The sequence below is a fragment of the Nanorana parkeri genome, unplaced genomic scaffold (assembly GCF_000935625.1).
Source record: "Nanorana parkeri isolate BGI_ZX_2015 unplaced genomic scaffold, ASM93562v1 scaffold1753, whole genome shotgun sequence".
Classification (NCBI taxonomy): Eukaryota; Metazoa; Chordata; class Amphibia; order Anura; family Dicroglossidae; genus Nanorana; species Nanorana parkeri.
Window position 1 is genome coordinate 240479 of NW_017308021.1, and position 18986 is coordinate 259464.

The following is an 18986-nucleotide window of genomic DNA, read 5'->3' on the forward strand; positions in this document are numbered from 1 at the left end:
ACTGGTAAGCTGCAACATATAAATTTTTTTGTTTTTGGGTGTACATAGGCTTTCACAGACAAAAAGAGAGCAAGTTTAAGAACTTGAGTGTTTAATGGAGCTTCATTTACATTTTACATATTAATTTTGTCCTACGCAAAATTAATTGTCAACAACCATCCCCATATCTTCCAATTCCTGTTTATTTACCCAATCTTTCCCTTTTTATTCTTGCTGGGGAAAAAAATCCAGATGCTAGTTTATTTGTTGGAAAATGATTTACCTTTCTGATTTGGAGAGTAAGCATTACTCAGAAAGCGGAAATACCCTTTATTGTACCAGCAAATAAGGGACATATTTTCTTTCATCCTTATTTCATAGTGTCCTCGAGATTTTGGTACCTCTGTGTTAGTCATCATTGACTGAGGTAAGCCAGTACAGTCACTTTTACGGGAGCTCAGCAATCCACAACAGTAAATACCTGTCAAAATAGGAGGTTTTTTTTAGAACATTGTGGAACAATACAACATGTTATAGCAGGGTATACCTTTGTGTGTTCATAAAAAATGCTACACTAAAATGTCTTAGTAGGCTATACCTTTTAGAAGTTTTAGATTTTAATAAATGTTAAATGTATTATAATTATGTAATACTCATTCTAAAATTAGATTTTCTTTTACAGCACTGATGTTGCAAACCATGGCCATCATGTTACTCATTGCTTTCCTCAAGTCCCAGAGCATTTTTTTTTCTGCGATGCTTAGTTTAGTTTTGTAGTTTACCATAATATATTATATATAATTTTTTTTACACATATATACATTTTATTTACACACAAATAAGGCTGTACTTCAGTAGCCAATTTGGATATACATATTCATATATGGGTTTTTTGGAAATAGACACTAAAATACTGCACTCAAAGTTAATATATATGTTTTAATTTATACTCTCACTGTAAACACTATGAGGAATCAAATGCCTTTGGGTCTCAAGAAACCAAAGCATTTGTCTTTGGGATATGAAAGCACTCCTTAAACACTATGGGGAGAATTTATCAAAACGGGAACAGACAAAATCTGGAGCTGTTGCCCATGCAAACCAATCAGCTTCTGTCTTCAGTTTGTTCAGTGAAGATTTGGAAATTAATGGTAGAAGCTGATAGATATATAAATAAATGAATGGATAATAGTATACACAAATATAAGTTGCAATTAATTCAAAACCATGATTCAATAAATACATGCGATAGAAAGATAATTTTCCATATAATGATGGATCAAAATCAGAGTGATATAAATATTATTTAGTGAAATATTTAGTATTAAGTCCAAATATGTGAAAAAACAGTCCAAAAAAGTGCTTGAAAATCTTTTCCCACACCATGTGTTTGTGTCCACGTCAGCCGCCCCCTTGGGGTGCACACTCGCCGCACTGTTATTGTATGTAGACAATAAGAAGTTGATCAGTGGATACGCGATCCCAACATTCGTCCGAGTATAAATAAATGTGACAGAAAACAGCTGACGAATAGACACCCAAAAGGGACATATGCATTTCAGTATGCCTTTTCTTAATATCTTTTACATTTTATAAACACTTTTTTCAGTTTCTAAATAGAATAAACCTTTTTTAATGTCTAAACTGCAGTTCAATTAGTTAACCTTTGTGATTCAGCAATTTGCATTAACATATCTGAAATAATGTGGCCTATATATCAAGCCTGAAAAATGACTCACAGATTTTTAACTTTTAAATTTCTAGCTCTTTATAACCTATACCTAGCACTTCTTCTCTACTTTTTTTTCTGCTTTCAAATTGTGCCTGTTTTGTGACATTTTTACCAGTTATTCATATTTATACTGTGATCGAGGCTTTTTTTTTAATTTTTTTGTACCCATGATATAGTCCACATTTTTGGCCTGAAAATTACTTCAACCCCCCAGACATGAAATATTTTCTGAAAGCCAAGACCCTGTAGAATAACATATGTTGGCAGTTTCAAATTTTTATGTTGCACGATATTAGTGCAACGTATTATCAAACCCCAAAATGTAGTTAATGTCCCAAAAAACAATTAAAAAAAAATAAAAATGAGATTACAAAGAGTAAATAGATACCCAACATGCCCAGGTAAAAATTGTGTGCGTCCGTGAAACTGCGACAACATTCGGTACCCCAAAAAGTCCATAGAAGATGCTTTAAAAGCCCCCACAGGCCATCTGTTACGAGATACGCATACATTTTGGCCTTAGAATTATTGCTCTCACTCCGGTGTGCGTGGAGATACCAAACATGTGCAGCGCGATCATCGTTTTCATACGTAGGCGCACCCGAAGCGTGTTTACGTGAAGATGTGCATGATCATGGGGGCGGGGACTTTAAAAACATTTTTTTATTATTTTTACATTTATTTCATGTAATAATTTTAAAAACAGTTTTTTTACTTTAATTGCTATCACATAGGGGGGCTTACAAGCCCCCCATGTGATAGCATAGTGGTGGTGATAGGTCCTCTTTAAGGTGATGCTGGGGGTCCAAAAGACCCCTAGTATCCCCTTTGCACTTGAAATAAGCTATTGAAGTGCAGATCACACTTCAAAAGCTTATAGCTGGGCTTCAGAAGCCCAGAAATGACAGCTATGGGACCGGAAGTAATGTAATCTGCATCGCTCCCAGTGCCATAGTACGGGGAGGGGATCGGCGAATGGAGGTTCGCTGATCTCCTCCCCAGCTTCCCCCCTGACACCAGAGAAGCCGGTCCTGGCCTCGACAAGCAATCGGGCAACATCTGAGTCGCCTAATCGCTTCTATTCGAAAGCCGACAGTCAGCTTTACAATTGTAAACAGAGTCCCGGCGTCTTTAGCCGCCAGGATTCTGTTTAAACGGGCCCGGTGCCAGTGACATACTTTGGACGTCACTGGTCACTAAGGGGTTAAATAATGATGACATATTGTAAAATCCTGTTGATTTATGTATTTTGATATTGATGCTGAAGTTAATATCACTGCAATAGCAGATCATGGTAAATGGTACTGTAAGGTTTTTGTACTGCAACCATTTTCAATGCTTCTCCTTCTGAAACTGATTCTGCAAATGTCAGGATCCTATGTGTATTTAAGTGATAACAGATGTACCTGTATAGTCAGTGAAGTAGGTGAAATGCACATAAGGGTGTGCACTTGCCTTTACTCTGTTCGTTTTATATATAAAGTTGTTTCTGAGTTTGCCTGTCTGCTGTTAACTCTTGCTTGTTCTAAAACAATGGATAACATTACCTGCCTGAATCTCAGCTTGTGTTCTAGGTTGCAATTCTGCCTACTGGTTCTCTACCTCACTTTACAAGTAGTTGCAATCATCTTCTGTTGCCTGTGAATCAAAACTGGAGCCTGAAACTTTGGGCAGTGCTGGTAGAAAACACAAATCAATAGCATAGATTCCCCACATGCCTACCATTGTCTCCAAGCAACTTTGTACATTGACACTGAGAAATCAGAATGTATGACTGGTAGGTATATTTTATCTCTCTGTTATTTGTGCATATATTTATTGAGATGCAAGCACCCTGAGGCCCTGTCCTGACAAATCACCAAAATTATTAAAGTTTTTAGAATTGTGCTTCCTATTTTTCGAATATGTTACCACGCTACCATTTCACTTTAAGAAAACAGACCTCTATTCATATTGATATATTAATAAAAAAATACTGCATAAAACAATGCCATAGTATTGACTAATGAAGACCTTGTGTGAATATTTTATGTAAGCAAGGCTAGAATTATCCACTGTAATTCTCAATCCACCTTGTCCTAGTTACATAAGTTTATGAGGAATTAGCATGGAATTTTATAGTCATCAGAATCATCCCTTAGTAAGCTTAGTTTTGTTTAGATTAGCATAGCTCTGAACTTTCCACAACATATTTCAAGCCAAGTTCAAGAACAACTTTCCCTTAGTAGTCAATAAATTATAAACTAAAACTACCAATCATGTTTAATATTTGTGAAGGTCAAAGAAGAACCTGAAACATGTTATTGTTTTTTAGATGAGAGAGATAAGCTGTAAGCTAAATTTGTCCCAAGTATAAACAACAATTCATGTGGCAATGTATTTATTAAAAAAAAAAAAAAAACAACCCTCTCTCAATGAGTGTATATAGCTGGATTTGTCTTTATATCCATCCTCCTGTAATCCCCCTCAGCAGCATGCAGAGTATTAAATGCCAGAAAAAAGCCAATCATGATCTGTTGCAAACATATAATTTTGCTCCCTATGCTCTCCTGACCCTGTAAAACGCATGGTACAATGCAAAAGAATTTAATTTGCCCATAGTGCTGAACATCCCACTCCTGTTTATGCTGGGCAAAGGGTTGTAGGAAGATAGAGCATAAGGACAGTGGTGCATTCTGGTTTAGGGCTGCCCTAGGCAAGACAAAATTCAGGCCCCCCCCCCGGTAAGTTTGCTCCACCCCTTCCTATTTTAAGACTTTTTGCGTAACCTGTCAGTCGCTGGATACAGCGTGCTTTTCAGGTTTATTTTCTAGTCTAGTCTTGGCCTGGAAAAGTATCAGTACTTGTACTTGTACCAAGCACTGTACTTGGTATCTGTGCATCCCTACTGCCATCGCAGCTACCAATGAAAACTCGGAGCTGTGAAAAGCAGCGTGTGAGGGCACTCCATCTCTATAGAGTTAAATAAGCTGTCTACATGCTCCTTCCCGCAGCTAGGGAAGCATCGACAACTGAACCTTCACACTGTATGGAGCAAGACACCTGTGTGAATGAGGCCCTAAAATGTTTGTTTCTTTCCATTTGTAAGCAAAGAGATCATGCATCTTAAAGCCCAACTCCAAGCAATGTAAATTAGCACCTAGGGTAAACCATGACCTCTCAAGTGCACATCTTACCAGTATGGAGATCTTATGTCACACAAAGGCACATATGTTGCTTATATTTTTTCTAAGTCTTCAGACTGAGAAAAGCCAAATAAACTATAAAATTGCAAATTCATGTACAGTATATTGGCTAACTTTCTGGCAATTGACCGTTCAGGACCCTTTTCTGTATTTCCAGGTATAGTAAGTTTCTTTAGCATTCCCCTCTCTAATTGGGAAAATGTTTATATATTTTATAGTATGCATTACCTCTTTTCATATAATCTAGGTCAGGTTGATGTTAGAAAGACATACATGTGTACTTTAGCTCTGTTTTTAGGGACAAGGTTCCACTGCTGTAAAAACTATACTACAGGGTTTGTTTCCACACCTCTGAAACGTTTTATCAAGAAATGTATTATGTTCCCCACCATGCTTATTTCCCATGGTTGTGGACCGTCATGGAGGGTGAACTATAAATTTACAATTACCCATAATGGTAATTTGTATGTCTAGGAATCCATAGGTAATTCCCATTAGATAATTATGATGCATATGTTGTACCCATAAACCTTTTGAATGATGTCCCATTATTCTGTCATGTAGAGACTTATCAGTCCCAATGTGGCAGTGAAAAGAGTATCAATCAGTTTGTAAATTGAGAGTCTGGTTTATTAGCAGCCTGGTTGCTAGCAACTAGTCTGTGTCTGAAAAGCCAAATTCAGAATAACTATCAAAGTAGCACCAATTCAAACTGGAAGGCAGCACAGAGTAATGTTGATTTATTCATGGACTTGAAATAGATTCAAGTTTACATTAATAATATAACCTATGCATAGAAAATTACCCTTGTTCGTTAGAATTAGGATGCTACACACCTTGTTTTTCAAATTCTTCAAACAAATTAAGACTTGTGATGCTCGGCCCAGTAAATATGATATAGTTATTTCCAGGAGCACTCTGACACAGGTTTTTGGCTACCATGCTGTGCAGTTGTGGCTTATGCTTTAATGTGTCAATGCCATCACTGCCACTTCCTTCTCTCAGATGCACATAAATCTGAAAATGAAAGTGAAATGCATTAATATGCAATATTCCTAGGACAGCATATTAATATCACATTAAAATACAAATTTGATGTCATATCACATTAAATTACAAATCCCAGCGATACATTACACAGCAAAGCAGAATACCACCAGCTATAGATGGCTACAAATCCCAGCGATACATTATACAGCAATGCAGAATAATACCATCAGCTAGAGAGAACTACAAATCCCAGAGGTACATTATGCAGCAATGTCGAATGGCAACCAGCTATAGGGGACTACAAATCCCAGCAATTCATTATACATCAATGCAGAATAATATGAAGCTACAGACTCTGTGCTGCTCCCAGGTTGTTGTGTGGGGTCTCAGTGTTGGTTATGTGTTTAGATGAAGCGAGATCTTGAGGAATGCTGAATTAAGTTTTACTTGCTTAGCAGGACGTTACAAGTGAATATACAGGAATACAGCATCAAACAGGAAACATATAGATCATAGATAAGTAAGCATGCATATGGAAAACTAACATACAGACTAGCTTTACACTGCAGTGCTCAAAAGACAGTAACAGTCAGCAACACAATCAGCATGCTGTTGCATCTCCAACGCTCAGGAGGGCTGTGCGGGATATTAGAGGACTGTACAGGGTTTCAGAAGGCTGTATGGGATTCTATGATGGGCTGTGGTGGGCTTTGCAGGTTCTATGGTGGACTATGCAAACTCTCAGTTGGGCTATGCGGGGTCTATGGTGGGCTGTGTGGACTCTTAGGTGGCTGTGCAGGGTGTCTGGTGGGCTACGCGGAGTCTAAGGTGGCTATGCAGGTTTATAGTGGGGTGTGCGGACTATCAGGTGGCTGTGCAGGTTCTCCTGTGGGCCCACTGTGCGGACCCTCAGGTGGGCTGTGCAGGTTCAATGGTGGGTTGTGCAGACTCTCAGGTGGCTGTGCAGGTTCTATGCTGGGCTGTGCAGACTCTCAGGTGGACTGTACAGGTTCTATCGTGGGTTGTGCAGACTCTCAGGTGGCCTGTGCAGGTTCTATGGTGGGCTGTGCGTACTCTTAGGTGGCTGTGCACTCTCAGGTAGGGTGTGCAGGTTTTATGGTGGGCTGTGCAGACTCTCAGGTGGCTACGCAGGGTCTACGCTGGGCTGTGCAGGGTTTTCTTTTTATTAAAAAATATAAATATATTTCTATACTATAATTTTTATAAAAAATTAACCCCTTACAATGAAAATCTGCAGCTAAGCTTTCCGACTTGTTTTTCACCCTAACTGTGACAGTTAGTGACACTTTATGACAGTGACATTATAGGCAACCTAACCATTATTAGTTTTTAGAGAAAAAAAATAAAATGTTAGCTTTTAGTTTTAGGCTGAAAAGTACAGAAATATTTCTGAAATCCTAGGGATGTGAGGTGTTTCAAAATAAAGGACAAATAAATGGATTTATTTTAATACTTTTTTTTTTTAGTTGTGCTATTTAAAAAAAATAATAATCAAAACTGGGGAAAACGTGTTTTTCTTTATGTTATTTTTTAGGGATGCACCGATACCACTTTTTTAAAATCTCATTGGACATACTAAATGCACCAGTTAACACCAACACCAGTTCAACATCTAAAATTGGTTATTGCAACAACCTATTCACTCATAAAACACAGAAATGATTTTTTCCCCTTTTTTTTATATGTTATTCATACATAAGTGAGACATTAGGCACACAAATGTGATATAAATATATAGCCCTATCTGTCCTCTAAAAGACAAGCTATAATATCTGTGGGTGCACTTAGTAAGAAAGTATATTACTGTCGTGGAAGAATCACACAGCAAAAATGTAAAAAGAGCTTCAGTCAATAACGAACAGAAACTGAGAAAAAGCTCACTCATGAAGGGGTTAAAGTGTATTTCCACTTTTGCAGTAAAATTTGAGAAAACCCCCTTCATATTATTATTATAATACAGGATTTATATAGCGCCAACAGTTTGTGCAGCGCTTTACAATATAAGGAAGACATTACAATCACAATTCAAGACAAGATGGTAAGGAGGGCCCTGCCCCTGAGGGCTTACAATCTAAATGTTCGTTATGTGTTCCTATTCCACAGCATAATGAAAAATAACTTTAAATACAAATTTCTTACCTTTTATAGGTTTTGTTAAATCAGGCAAGGAAGCTGATTGCAGGTTTTCTTAGCCCTATTGCAGGGCGCTGTCCTAATGAAAAGACTTGGGACTGAAATTTGACAACTGCGTTTATCTGATAAGCTTCGTTAACATACAATGGACAAGCCACCTTAGACCCTTCGCCCCTCACAGCCCCTCCTAACATTTCAAAGAAATAGAAGCTAGAAGAGATTTTAAACCTTAAACTCCTAGCCCACGTAAAAACAATTTAAACTGCAAGAAGCATTTTTTTTCTTTTTCAACTTATGCTATGTGAATGGGAACATGTAACAAATATAAAATAGGTGCTATCCCAGCTTGGCTGTGAAAGTGGAAATACACTTTAAGTCTAAGAGTAATGGCATCAGCTTGTGACCCCTTAAGTGTAGCCTTGTCTGTTAAGGACTATAGAGAATCAGCAACTAATAGTCTTGAGAACTGTAGGCTCCAAGGCTGCTAATGCTGCGGGCAAATCAGATAAGATAAGGATTCAGCAGGGGAAGGCATGAAAAAATACTAAGTCATCAAATTTGTAATTTGTCCCATAAAATCCTGCATGACTGTTGTGAAATCCTCCTGTAAGGTAGGAGCAACATAGCTCAGGTACAGGCCTTGAATACTCATGAACCAGCTGCTGGTAGCAGGAAAGGTTCAGACAGCCAGAGGTGACCAGGTCACTGTAGACAGGCAACAGAGTATAAATTAATTTGTCATTTGCCTAGAATAAATGGTAGATATGGAGTATTGTTTCGTAGTCAGCAGGACATCCACCCAAGATATGCTAAAAAACTTTGTTGGATCAGGGGACATTCGTTTCCATGTTTTTGTGGTTTGAAGGTAGTGTAAAAATTGGGTCTCCCTCCAGAAGATCAGAGTCCAGAAGACTCATTGGTAACCAGCCTCCTAATCCTGTTATAGCCTGGTAGAAGTTGTCAACTAGATCGTTATCTGGGAAGTCACTTGCCCAAGATTGGACATTGGAAGCATGTAGGGACGGCAAAAACACGATTGCAGCCTAGAATAAATGGTAGATATGGAGTATTGTTTCGTAGTCAGCAGGACATCCACCCAAGATATGCTAAAAAACTTTGTTGGATCAGGGGACATTCGTTTCCATGTTTTTGTGGTTTGAAGGTAGTGTAAAAAGTGAACATTGGGAATGCGGAAAGTGGAACAAATATCCTTGAACGAAAGAGGTGTCAAACTTATCGTCCTCAAATAAAAGATTCCAAAGCCGCAGTCCGTGCTTATGCCATAAGGCAAATGCTGGATAATCCATACCTTGTGGGAACATAGGGTTTCCAAGGATGGGGCGATATGAGGTCACAACTTCAATTTTATTCGAAGTTCCCTCCAAGCCAGGACCATGTCTCCTAATCAACAAATTATGTCTTAGATGTAACGGTAGAGAAGAGGGTTTGCTATGCAGGACTGCTTTCAAATCCCACGGGTGCGCCAATGTGGATTCCAGTGTGGTGTTTGAGAATCTGGAGGTGTCCAGTAGCCAGTCAAATGCGTGTTGGAGCAAGCACGCTATGTTGTACAACCTTACATTAGGGAAGCCAGCAGCCCCCTCACTCTTCGGAAGCCACAATTTCTTTAGATATATCCTGGGACATTTATGGTTCCAAGCAAATTGAACCATCGCTCGATTTAAATGTTGAATATCCTTGTGTTTCAAAAGGATGGGGATAGTTTGTAGCGGGTACAACAATTCCGGAAAGCTAACCATTTTTATTAGGTGTATTCTTCCGAGGAGCGAGAGCGGCAGGTCCAGCCACAATTCCAGCTCCCTAACTAATTGATCAACCAATGGAGACACATTCAAACTATATAAGGCTGAAGGGGTTTTACACCACCTTGATTCCCAGGTACGTAATGCTCTGCGGTGCCACCGGAAACAAGAAGTGAGACTGCCATGTTGGGTTAGGTATATGTGAAAGAGCTAATGCCTCACTTTTATCAAAGTTAATACGTAGGTGTAAGAAACTTACCCCGTATCGTTCCGGGGCCGCGCACGGCGTACGTTAGCTCTGCCCTCCGGCGCACACACACAACGCTCCTTAAGCCGCGGCCAGACGAGTCTTCGGCGTCCTACTGTTTGTGACAGTGTATGCTGAAGATTCACTCTCTGCATCCGCAGTCCGCACAAGGGACCCAGGGTTCTCCCAGACTTCCACCACCTCCTTGGCAACCGTAGCGGTTGTACTGAGGAACCGACCTATCATTGCCTTCCAGCCGGAACCGCAAGTACCTGGGGTAATAGCTGCTCAGCTGTGCCTCCCAACTACCACCTATTACGATACACCTCTGTTGAGACCTCCACAACCGCAAGTACCTGGGGCTAACTGCAATTTTGCTACATATAACATTACAGGGAATTGTGATTGGCTTACTGAAGGGACTATTGCTGTTATCAGTATTCACTTGTGGTATCCTTTCCCACACCTGGGACATACTTGAACTGAACATACTTACCTGCAACTGCCACATCAGTTGGAGTTGTGTATGGGCATACTGTAGAACTTAGGGAGTGCATACTCCAACCCTAGTGAGGAACCATACTTACCATTCTACCATTCTGCCTGAATCTAAACCGACCATTGGAGCCTAGTACTGCTGTGTCAGACGCTTCTAAGGCGTTACAGTGATCCTGCTTAAACCCATTCTTCCACATGGTTACATGATGTTACCGGTCTCATACACATCTCTAAGTTGCTGAGAGAGTAAGAAAGAAACCGCTCACTGACTAAACCGCTACATACGTTGATCCGCAGTTGTGATCCTAGGTGTGCGTTGCAGAGGTATTACAGTAGGCCTGCAAAATTTGCAAACATTTCTCGAATTGCTAGAGCATCAACAGATGGCCGAGAGGTGCACAACAATATGTCATCCGCAAACAATGCTATTCTCAATTCTTCCCCCCCCTATTCTTATGCCCTGCACCAATGGAGTTTGTAAAAGATAGAGTGCTAGTGGTTCCAACGCGAGCTTAAAGAGCAATGGTGATAGAGGAAAGCCCTGCCTGGTTCCCTTCTGCAACAAAATAGGTGCAGACAAGCCTCTCTGTGTCCAGATCCTTGCGGTCGGAGACGTGTACATATTTCAGAGAAAATAAAGGATCCTGCCCTGAAACCCAAAAGGTAGACATCACTAAAAATAGCCAATCCAAGTTAATCCAAGACACCGCAAAGGCATCCATTCTGGCAAAGAAGGATTCTGCCTCTACAGGATCCCGAAAAGAGCACTTGCGACTAGACAGTGTTTCCATGTATAGCGTCGCCGGGTACGCCAAGGTAAAACGGATCTGCAGGTTAGCCAGCGTGGTGCACACCACATGGAAAGCCTTACATTTCAGCAGCTTCAGCAGCTTATGACCAGCAATGGTCAAAGATCTCAAAGTATGATATTTTTGAAGTATGTAGGATTTATCCGTATGATTCAGGTAGCGGACAATCACAGGTCTCGGCACAGTTCTATCTGGCTGCACAGGACCCAAGCGGTGAGCACGTTCTACTGCTTTTTCCTACTACACAAGCGGACTCCATTCCCAGGGCAGCTGGTATGTCTGTCAAGCAGAGGCTTGATAGTCTCTGGTAGACCAATGATTCTCAAATTGTTCCTCCTGGAACGATTCTCAAGATCATCTAATTTATCCAGTAAAAATTGAGACTTAGACTGAAATAATGAGAGCTGAGATTGCATCTCAATCAGGTCATCCTCCAACACAGAAATACGAGCCTCTGCTTCCTTCAGAAAGCGAGCTTGAGAAGACAAGTCATGCATATCTGAGCAAGGCCTTGTTGCATAGCTGCTTCCACAGCCTCTGTGATCGTCGGTTTTAATAGTTTAGCAACGGCCACCGCCATCCTTTCATAAGAGTTGGCCACGTCCCTACTTTCAATTGAAGGAGCTGGGGATGGACTCCTCTCCTCCGTCAGGAGCTGATTCTCCCGCGTTAGGGCGTCATGTGCCGAGCGCGTGGAAGCTGCCGTTTGCGGCAGTGTGAGACCACGGCTTCGGCGTTGCTGCCAAGAAGCGATCCATGGCTGCTCCTAGTCAATTCCCTGTGGGGAGGACCACAAGTTTGTTTTCCAGCAGGCTTTTAATAAAAGTATAGGGCTGGTCGGGCAGGAGCGCCGTCTCCCTGCAGCTTCTCACATGGACGCCGGAAGCGGAAGTCCGTGACTGTCATAAGGTATCTTAAGAGGGTGCCTTCCAACCAGAAAAATGACAAACAGAAAAACTTCTTCATTCACTTGCAAGAAAACTCCCATCTCATTTATTTTTGCTAGTGCATGAAAGATACTTCTAAAAGAAAAATAATAAATTCCCTAGCTGAATAAGCACAGAGTACCTTGTCTAAATCGTGCTGTTCTATAACACTACGTACAGCTTTAACACATCCATCAAACCTGTCATTTACAGTATTTGTGCATTTTCATATTTGCATATGCATTTTAGCCTCACAAAAGTAAGGAATTGAACATCAAGATTTGCGCCCCCCTTTACCCCCCAAGACATTGTAAGGGGCACCGGCGTCCGGGGGGGGGGGCGGGGGGGGGTCCAAGCTATAATTATTTCTGATCGAATTACAAGAAGTTACATTTGCCTGGTCCCGGGCTCCAAACTCGCTATTGTATCTTCCCCTGAAGTGCTTACAGGGGGGCGGAGCTGAATTTCCCGGGCAGAAGCACCAGAGATCGAGGATGAAGAGCATGTCTGCTGCCGCCTGCCTGGAGGGGAAAGGTAAGCGTTTCCCAGCACTGCAGACAGAGGCCCCAGGGATGGTGGGGGTTGTGACAGAGACTGGGGGGAGAGAGAGACAGATCGACCGACGCTGACAGCTTCTTAGCGTCGGTCGGTCTCTCTCTCTCATGCTTCCCTCCCTCCTCTCAGCATGGTCGGTCTGTGTCTCACTCTTTCCCCCCTCCTCCTCCTCACCTCCGAAAGGGGGGGTGGAAGAGGTGAGAAAAAACGACGGACACTGAGAGAAGGGGGGGAGTGGGCGACGGACACTGAGGAGGGAGATGGAGGGGGGACAGACAGACAGCACTGGCTGTTTATTAGGCTGTCCCTAGTCCAGCAGAATGTGCTGCAGGCACCACCGGGCAGCACATTCTGCTTTGTGGGGACCCTCATTGCTATTCTGCTGTATGATGATTATACAGCAATGCAGAATAGCACCAACTATGTAGGATTACAAGTCCCAGCAATGCATTATAGTGGGGGGTGGGGGGGATGCTGGTGGTATTCTGCATAGCTGACTTTTATTATAATGTATTGCTGGGACTTGTAGTCACGCATAGCTGGTGATATTCTGCATTGTGTATGATGATTATACAGCAATGCAGAATAGCTCCAACTATGTAGAACTACAAGTCCCAGCAATGCATTATATTTTTAAGTAGGGATACACCAGTGCCAATGCTGGGCATTTTCACGAGTACTTATACTTGTGAAAATGCCCCTATACTATACACAGATACCGGTGTTCTGTCGAGAACGCCGGCGTAGTCGAATTTGCCGACCTGAGCATCTGCGCTTGTGCACAGACCAGTATTATCGAGGAAACAGGGATTTATTTGCAAAGTATTTCGTTTTAGGTCCTGTTCACACGACGTCCGTTTTGTGTGCTGACCGGCTCCGTACGCTGCTGCACTCAAAATGCATCCCAATGTATCTCTATGAGCTTTATGGGCTCCAGTTCTCACAGTCCGTTCAGCTTACGACAGAAAAAATACTGCATGTCACATTTTGTCAGGTCCGGAAACGGTCAGGAAACGCAAACGCGTCCAAAACGCGTCAAACGCATAAAAAACGCACTGCACTGCAGCTTACATACTAACAGCCCCACTCCAGCAAAAAAAAAAAAAATATATATTTTTTTTAACTTGAACGCATCAAAAACGAAGCCAAAACGTGGCAAAAACGCACTGCATCAGTCTGTAGATCCGCACCTGATCAGGACCTGATATCATGTGAACAGGCCCTAAATCGTTAATTGGGACCGTTAATAATATTCCAGCAATCATTTCCTGCCATGCATGGCATATTAACCATTACAAACGAATACTTTGTAAATAAATGCAAACACAGATACTGGGTTGGCGTTCTCGACAGAACACCAGCACTAAATTTTTAAACTGAAGCGGCTGCCAGAGGTCCCGCGCTTGCTGGGGACCTCGGGAGCCGTCCTGTTAACCATGCGCTGCCATGGCGGCGGTGGGGGGGGCCTTCATGGTTTCTTGCACCGGGGCCCTGAAGGTTCTAGTTACGCCTCTGTTTGAACACAATAAAAGAATTACATAGGGTGCACAGTTTTACACATCACTTCCGGGTCCAGTGATCGGAGGAGAGATCAGCAGCTGGAAGATGCTAAATCTCTCTCTGATCATTGCGGGGAGACCGGCCGAGCCACTCCCGGGCACCGCACTGGGACAGCGGTGCCCAGGAAAGCCAACGACGGGGGGGGGCGCCACCGTATGGTACAAACGATCCGGCGGCTGTACATTAACACAATCGCCTGCTGTTAAAAGGGGTACAGTGTTCTTGTTTTAACCACTTCTGCGGGTTGCCATCTATAGACGTATTGCGGCCCAGAAGTGGTTAATACAGAATGCACATTGAGGACATTGTAGTATGAGAAGGGCCTGAATACAAAGTGACCCCAGTACCACATTAGAGATGACACAACCTTTTATAGTGATAAAGTGCAAGTGCAGACACTGGGATCTGTGTAAGAACATAAGGAGAAAGCACTGAGAAGAGGGGGAGGGGGGAGAGTGAGAGGCCCAGAACCTGCACACTGTGCTGAAATTTCTTTATATTAGAAATGGATTATAATAGGGAACTTTTACACTGTAATGCAGGGGTGTGGAATTCCTATCGCCTGAAGTCCGGGACAGGCAGTCCTGGGCGCCGGGCAAGTAGTTTTTTTTCTACATTGAGGGTCATTTCACACCACAAAGGCTGCATTCCAGAGCATTCAGAACTCCTGTGTTGGAGGTGACTAAAGAGGTCAATAAAGAGAACCTGTCACCTCCAAATGCTTTCAACACAGGGGCTTGTTAGCTCCTGTGTAATATCAGTGAAGTCAAGTGAAAAAAAAGTCAAAAAATAAATAACAAAAATGTAAATACATGAAAATGTAAAAAATAACAACATAATTAAAAATGGGAGGAAAAAATAAAAAAGGCGATTAAAGTAAAAAAAAATCAAATAAATAAAAATTAAAAATTTTGCAAAGTAAAAAAAAAAAATTAAATAAAGATGTAAAAAATTAAAACCAACCCCCCTGCCCCCACCATCTGCATGGGAATAAACGCATGCAGGGGCATTATGTGTGTGAGCAGAGTTGGCGATCCGTGACCACGTGGCAATTGTACACGAAATCATGCAGATGGCCAGGCAGTCACAGAATCGAAAACACTGCCACCAATCGCACTGGCACTGCCATTATTTTCTAAGTGTGATCCGCTTTTGCCGCCCCCCCCCCCTTGGGCCCAAGAAAAAATCTTGTACCAGGGCCCTTTGTTTCTTAGGTCCTTCAGTGCATCAGCTTCAGGGACAACATGTAACTTTCTGCCTAATATATTCCACCCAATTCCAGGTACCACTGTTATGAGATAATGTTATTTACTGCACCTCTCAGTGGTCATAATGTTATTGCTGAACTGTGTATATATCAAACATCCAATACTGGTCCTACAGTAAAGTCAACATTTTACTGCATTGTCAAAAGACAAAAATACAAAGTATATATGTGGTGGCTCTGTTCTCCAATTGTGAAATACCTGTATTTTACATATCCCAGGGTTTAAGGGGGCAGGAGGAGTGTCACAGACTCACCTCTCTGCGATGCGGCCGGGCATCTCAGCTCCTCCCTCTCCAACGGCGTCTCCTCAGCACAGGCGCTCCGACGGACGTGCACAGCTCCTCCCATCTCACGCCGCACTTCACAATCCACTGTACATTCGATTTTTAAACCTGGCAAACGCCCATATCTCATTTAATATATTGCCGAACAGGCAATATATTGAATGAAACTCATTCCCTGTGGGGAATCAGTATCATCTGCATCTCTTGCTGATGCAGATCATACTGATCGCTCCCTCGTGGTGCCTCTGCTAACAGGCAGGGAGTGATTAGTATGGTCTGCATCAGCCAGAGATGCAGATCACACTGATCCTCCACTGGACCCAGGGATGAAGCCCCCCTTCCTGCAAAACAGGTACGCAGGAGAGGGGGGACATTTTTTAAATAACAATTTTAATTGTTAATGTGTGTGTGTTTTAATGAGCATGTGCAATTTTTTTTATTTTTTATGAAGCTATGTGTGTTTTTTAATGAGTGTGTGTGATATGTGTGGATGTGCGTGTTTCATTACGGGTGTCTTTTTTTTTAACCACTTCCCGCGGGTTCACGTAACTGTACGTCATCCGCTGGAAGTGGTAATACCAAGAACACAGCTGCTCCTGAAGCCATGTTATTGTACCGTGTTAAACATCTGACGATTGCTGTTTAAATACAAGCGACCCGGCGTCTGTACAGGCGCTGGATGGCATGTACGGTGCGGAGCTGTGCCCCCCTTCCCCTCGGCCGCTGGTGCCACCGTCAGCTCCCTGGGCTCATCTGTCCCTTGTGTGAGCCCAAGCTGCGTGTGGAGGTTCTCCCCTGACAGATCAGAGGCGAGATCAGTGGCTTCTAGCTGCGGATCTCTCCTCCGATCACTGGACCCAGACGTTATGTGCATTACATCACTTTCGGTGTCACTGTACACAGTCTCTGGCTCTTAGGGCCTGTTCAGGCCACTTACAGTGTGTTCCGGACGGAACGCACTGCTTCGCATTGCAGCCGGCTTACTTTTTTGCCAGGCAGGAGGGGGAATGGCGGGCCATTGAAGTGAATGGCGCCGTAGCCACGCCCTCCCGCCGCAATGCGATCGCCCGCACAGGATCGCAGGGCACATTGTGCCTGCAGTGCGTTCAGGTGCGGTCAAAATGCTGCGCTATTTTGACCGGGCCGCAGTGCGGGCAATCGCATTGTGGCGTGGCTACGGTGCCATTCACATCAATGGCCCGCCACTCCCCCTCCTACCTGGCAAAAATTGAGCCGGCCGCAATGTGATGCAGTGCGTTCCGGCCAAAATCGGGCCGGAACGCACTGCAAGTGGTGTGAACGACCCCTTAGAGCCAGAAGAAGAAGCTGGTGATGCAGATCTCTGCTTCATCAGCTTTTTTTGGGTCCCTAGGTGACATTAGGGGTATGAAAAACCCCTGATGTCTCCATGAAGAGGACCTGTCACAATATATGTGCTATTACATAAGGGGCTTTTTAGCCCGCTATGTGATAGCAATATGTGAGTGTAAAAAATAAAAAATAAATTAAAAAAACAATGGTAAAAATTAAAGTAACATTAAAAAAATATTTTTTTAAGGTTCCCCGCTCCCCACGTGCACACACATACAACGCAAACACGCACCTACATGCAAAAAACAAAGATTGCACCACACGTTATGTATCGTCGTATTTTTTGCGGTTTCATGGATGCTTGACATATTTGGTATCTATTTGCCCGGCGTGACCCCATCTTTTATATTGTACCAAAAAATTTGCCATTATATTCTGTTTCTGTGCATTAAATTTAATTTTAGTGTATTTTATCCTAAAAATACTGGTTTGATAATCATTTGCGCAAATACTGTGCAACATAAAAAATTGCAACTAGTATCTTTTTATTCTACAGGACCTCGACTTTCAGAAAAATATATAATTGTTTGGGGCTCTGAAGCTGTTTTTTAGCCAAAAAATTCAGATTTTATCATCATGTGTGTGTGCAAATGTAAGAAATTACTCGGACAGCAAGTGGTTAATGAGTATGTGATTTGTGTGTTATGAGTGTATAAATGTTTGAATATTTGAATATGTGTGTATCCTTATTTTGCCGAAGGCAGTGATGCTGAACATTTTTTTTAAATCCAAGCGCCCAAACTGCAAACACAATACTAAAGTTATTTTCAGTGTTGTCGCTTTGAGATATATAAATTGATTTTACGTCACAGTTTGGGCACTCGAGTTCAAAAACATTCGCCATCACTATCCTAGTCTGACAGCGGCGCAGACAAGAGCCCAGAGGTAGCGGGGCATCACGTCACTTCCGGCCAGTCCGGCGCCAGAGGAGGCCAGGCACCAGCAGAAGGAGCAGGTAAGAGGAGCTGGGAGGGAGATGCAGCCCCAACCAGCCCACCTGAGACCCCTGCAGAGCCCACCATAGAGAGTCTCAGTTGGGCTGTGCAGCATGTATGGTGTGCTGTGCAGGGTCACTTTCAGGTGGGCTGTGTGGGGTCTCAGGTGGGTCCTGTGTCCGGCCCGCAACTAGGTCCTGTGTCCGGCGCGCAACTAAGCCCAGAGTCCGGCGGGCGCGTAACTAAGCCCAGAGTCCGGCGGGCGCGTAACTAAGCCCAGAGTCCGGCGGGCGCGTAACTAAGCCCAGAGTCCGGCGCGTAACTAAGCCCAGAGTCCGGCGCGTAACTAAGCCCAGAGTCCGATTCATATACTGTTCTGCATTGATGTATAAATGTATTGCTGGGATTTGTAGTCCCCCTACAAGCGGTGCCATTCTGCATTAAAGTGTAAGATCCTCTGTACAGGGAATGATGTGACTTGTTCAGTGTTCTCTGTACAGCATTGCGGTATATATATGTCAGATCTATATACACTGAGTGGCCAGATTATGACCACCCCATCAGTACTTCGTTGGGCCACCTTTTGCCTTCAATACTGCGTCGATTCTTCTTGGCATTGACTCCACGAGATGTTGATTCTGTTGGTCATAATAATCTGGCCACTCAGTGTATTTGTATAATAATAACATTGGGGCGGGCTCAGCATGGCGGCGGTGCGGGTGGGGGGGTTG

The 18986-nt window shown here is 42.8% G+C and overlaps 1 protein-coding gene across 1 annotated transcript in view; it reads right to left on the reverse strand.

Moving 5' to 3' along the window:
* PGBD5 (piggyBac transposable element derived 5) overlaps positions 1 to 18986 on the reverse strand; it is a 48460-nt gene that overhangs the window by 14522 nt on the left and 14952 nt on the right. The window contains exons 3-4 of the mRNA XM_018571425.1: positions 5733 to 5913; positions 263 to 460 (exon numbers count right to left, since the gene is read on the reverse strand). Of these exons, the coding sequence (XP_018426927.1) occupies positions 263 to 460; positions 5733 to 5913 (379 nt within the window). The remainder of the gene's footprint in view (positions 1 to 262; positions 461 to 5732; positions 5914 to 18986) is intronic.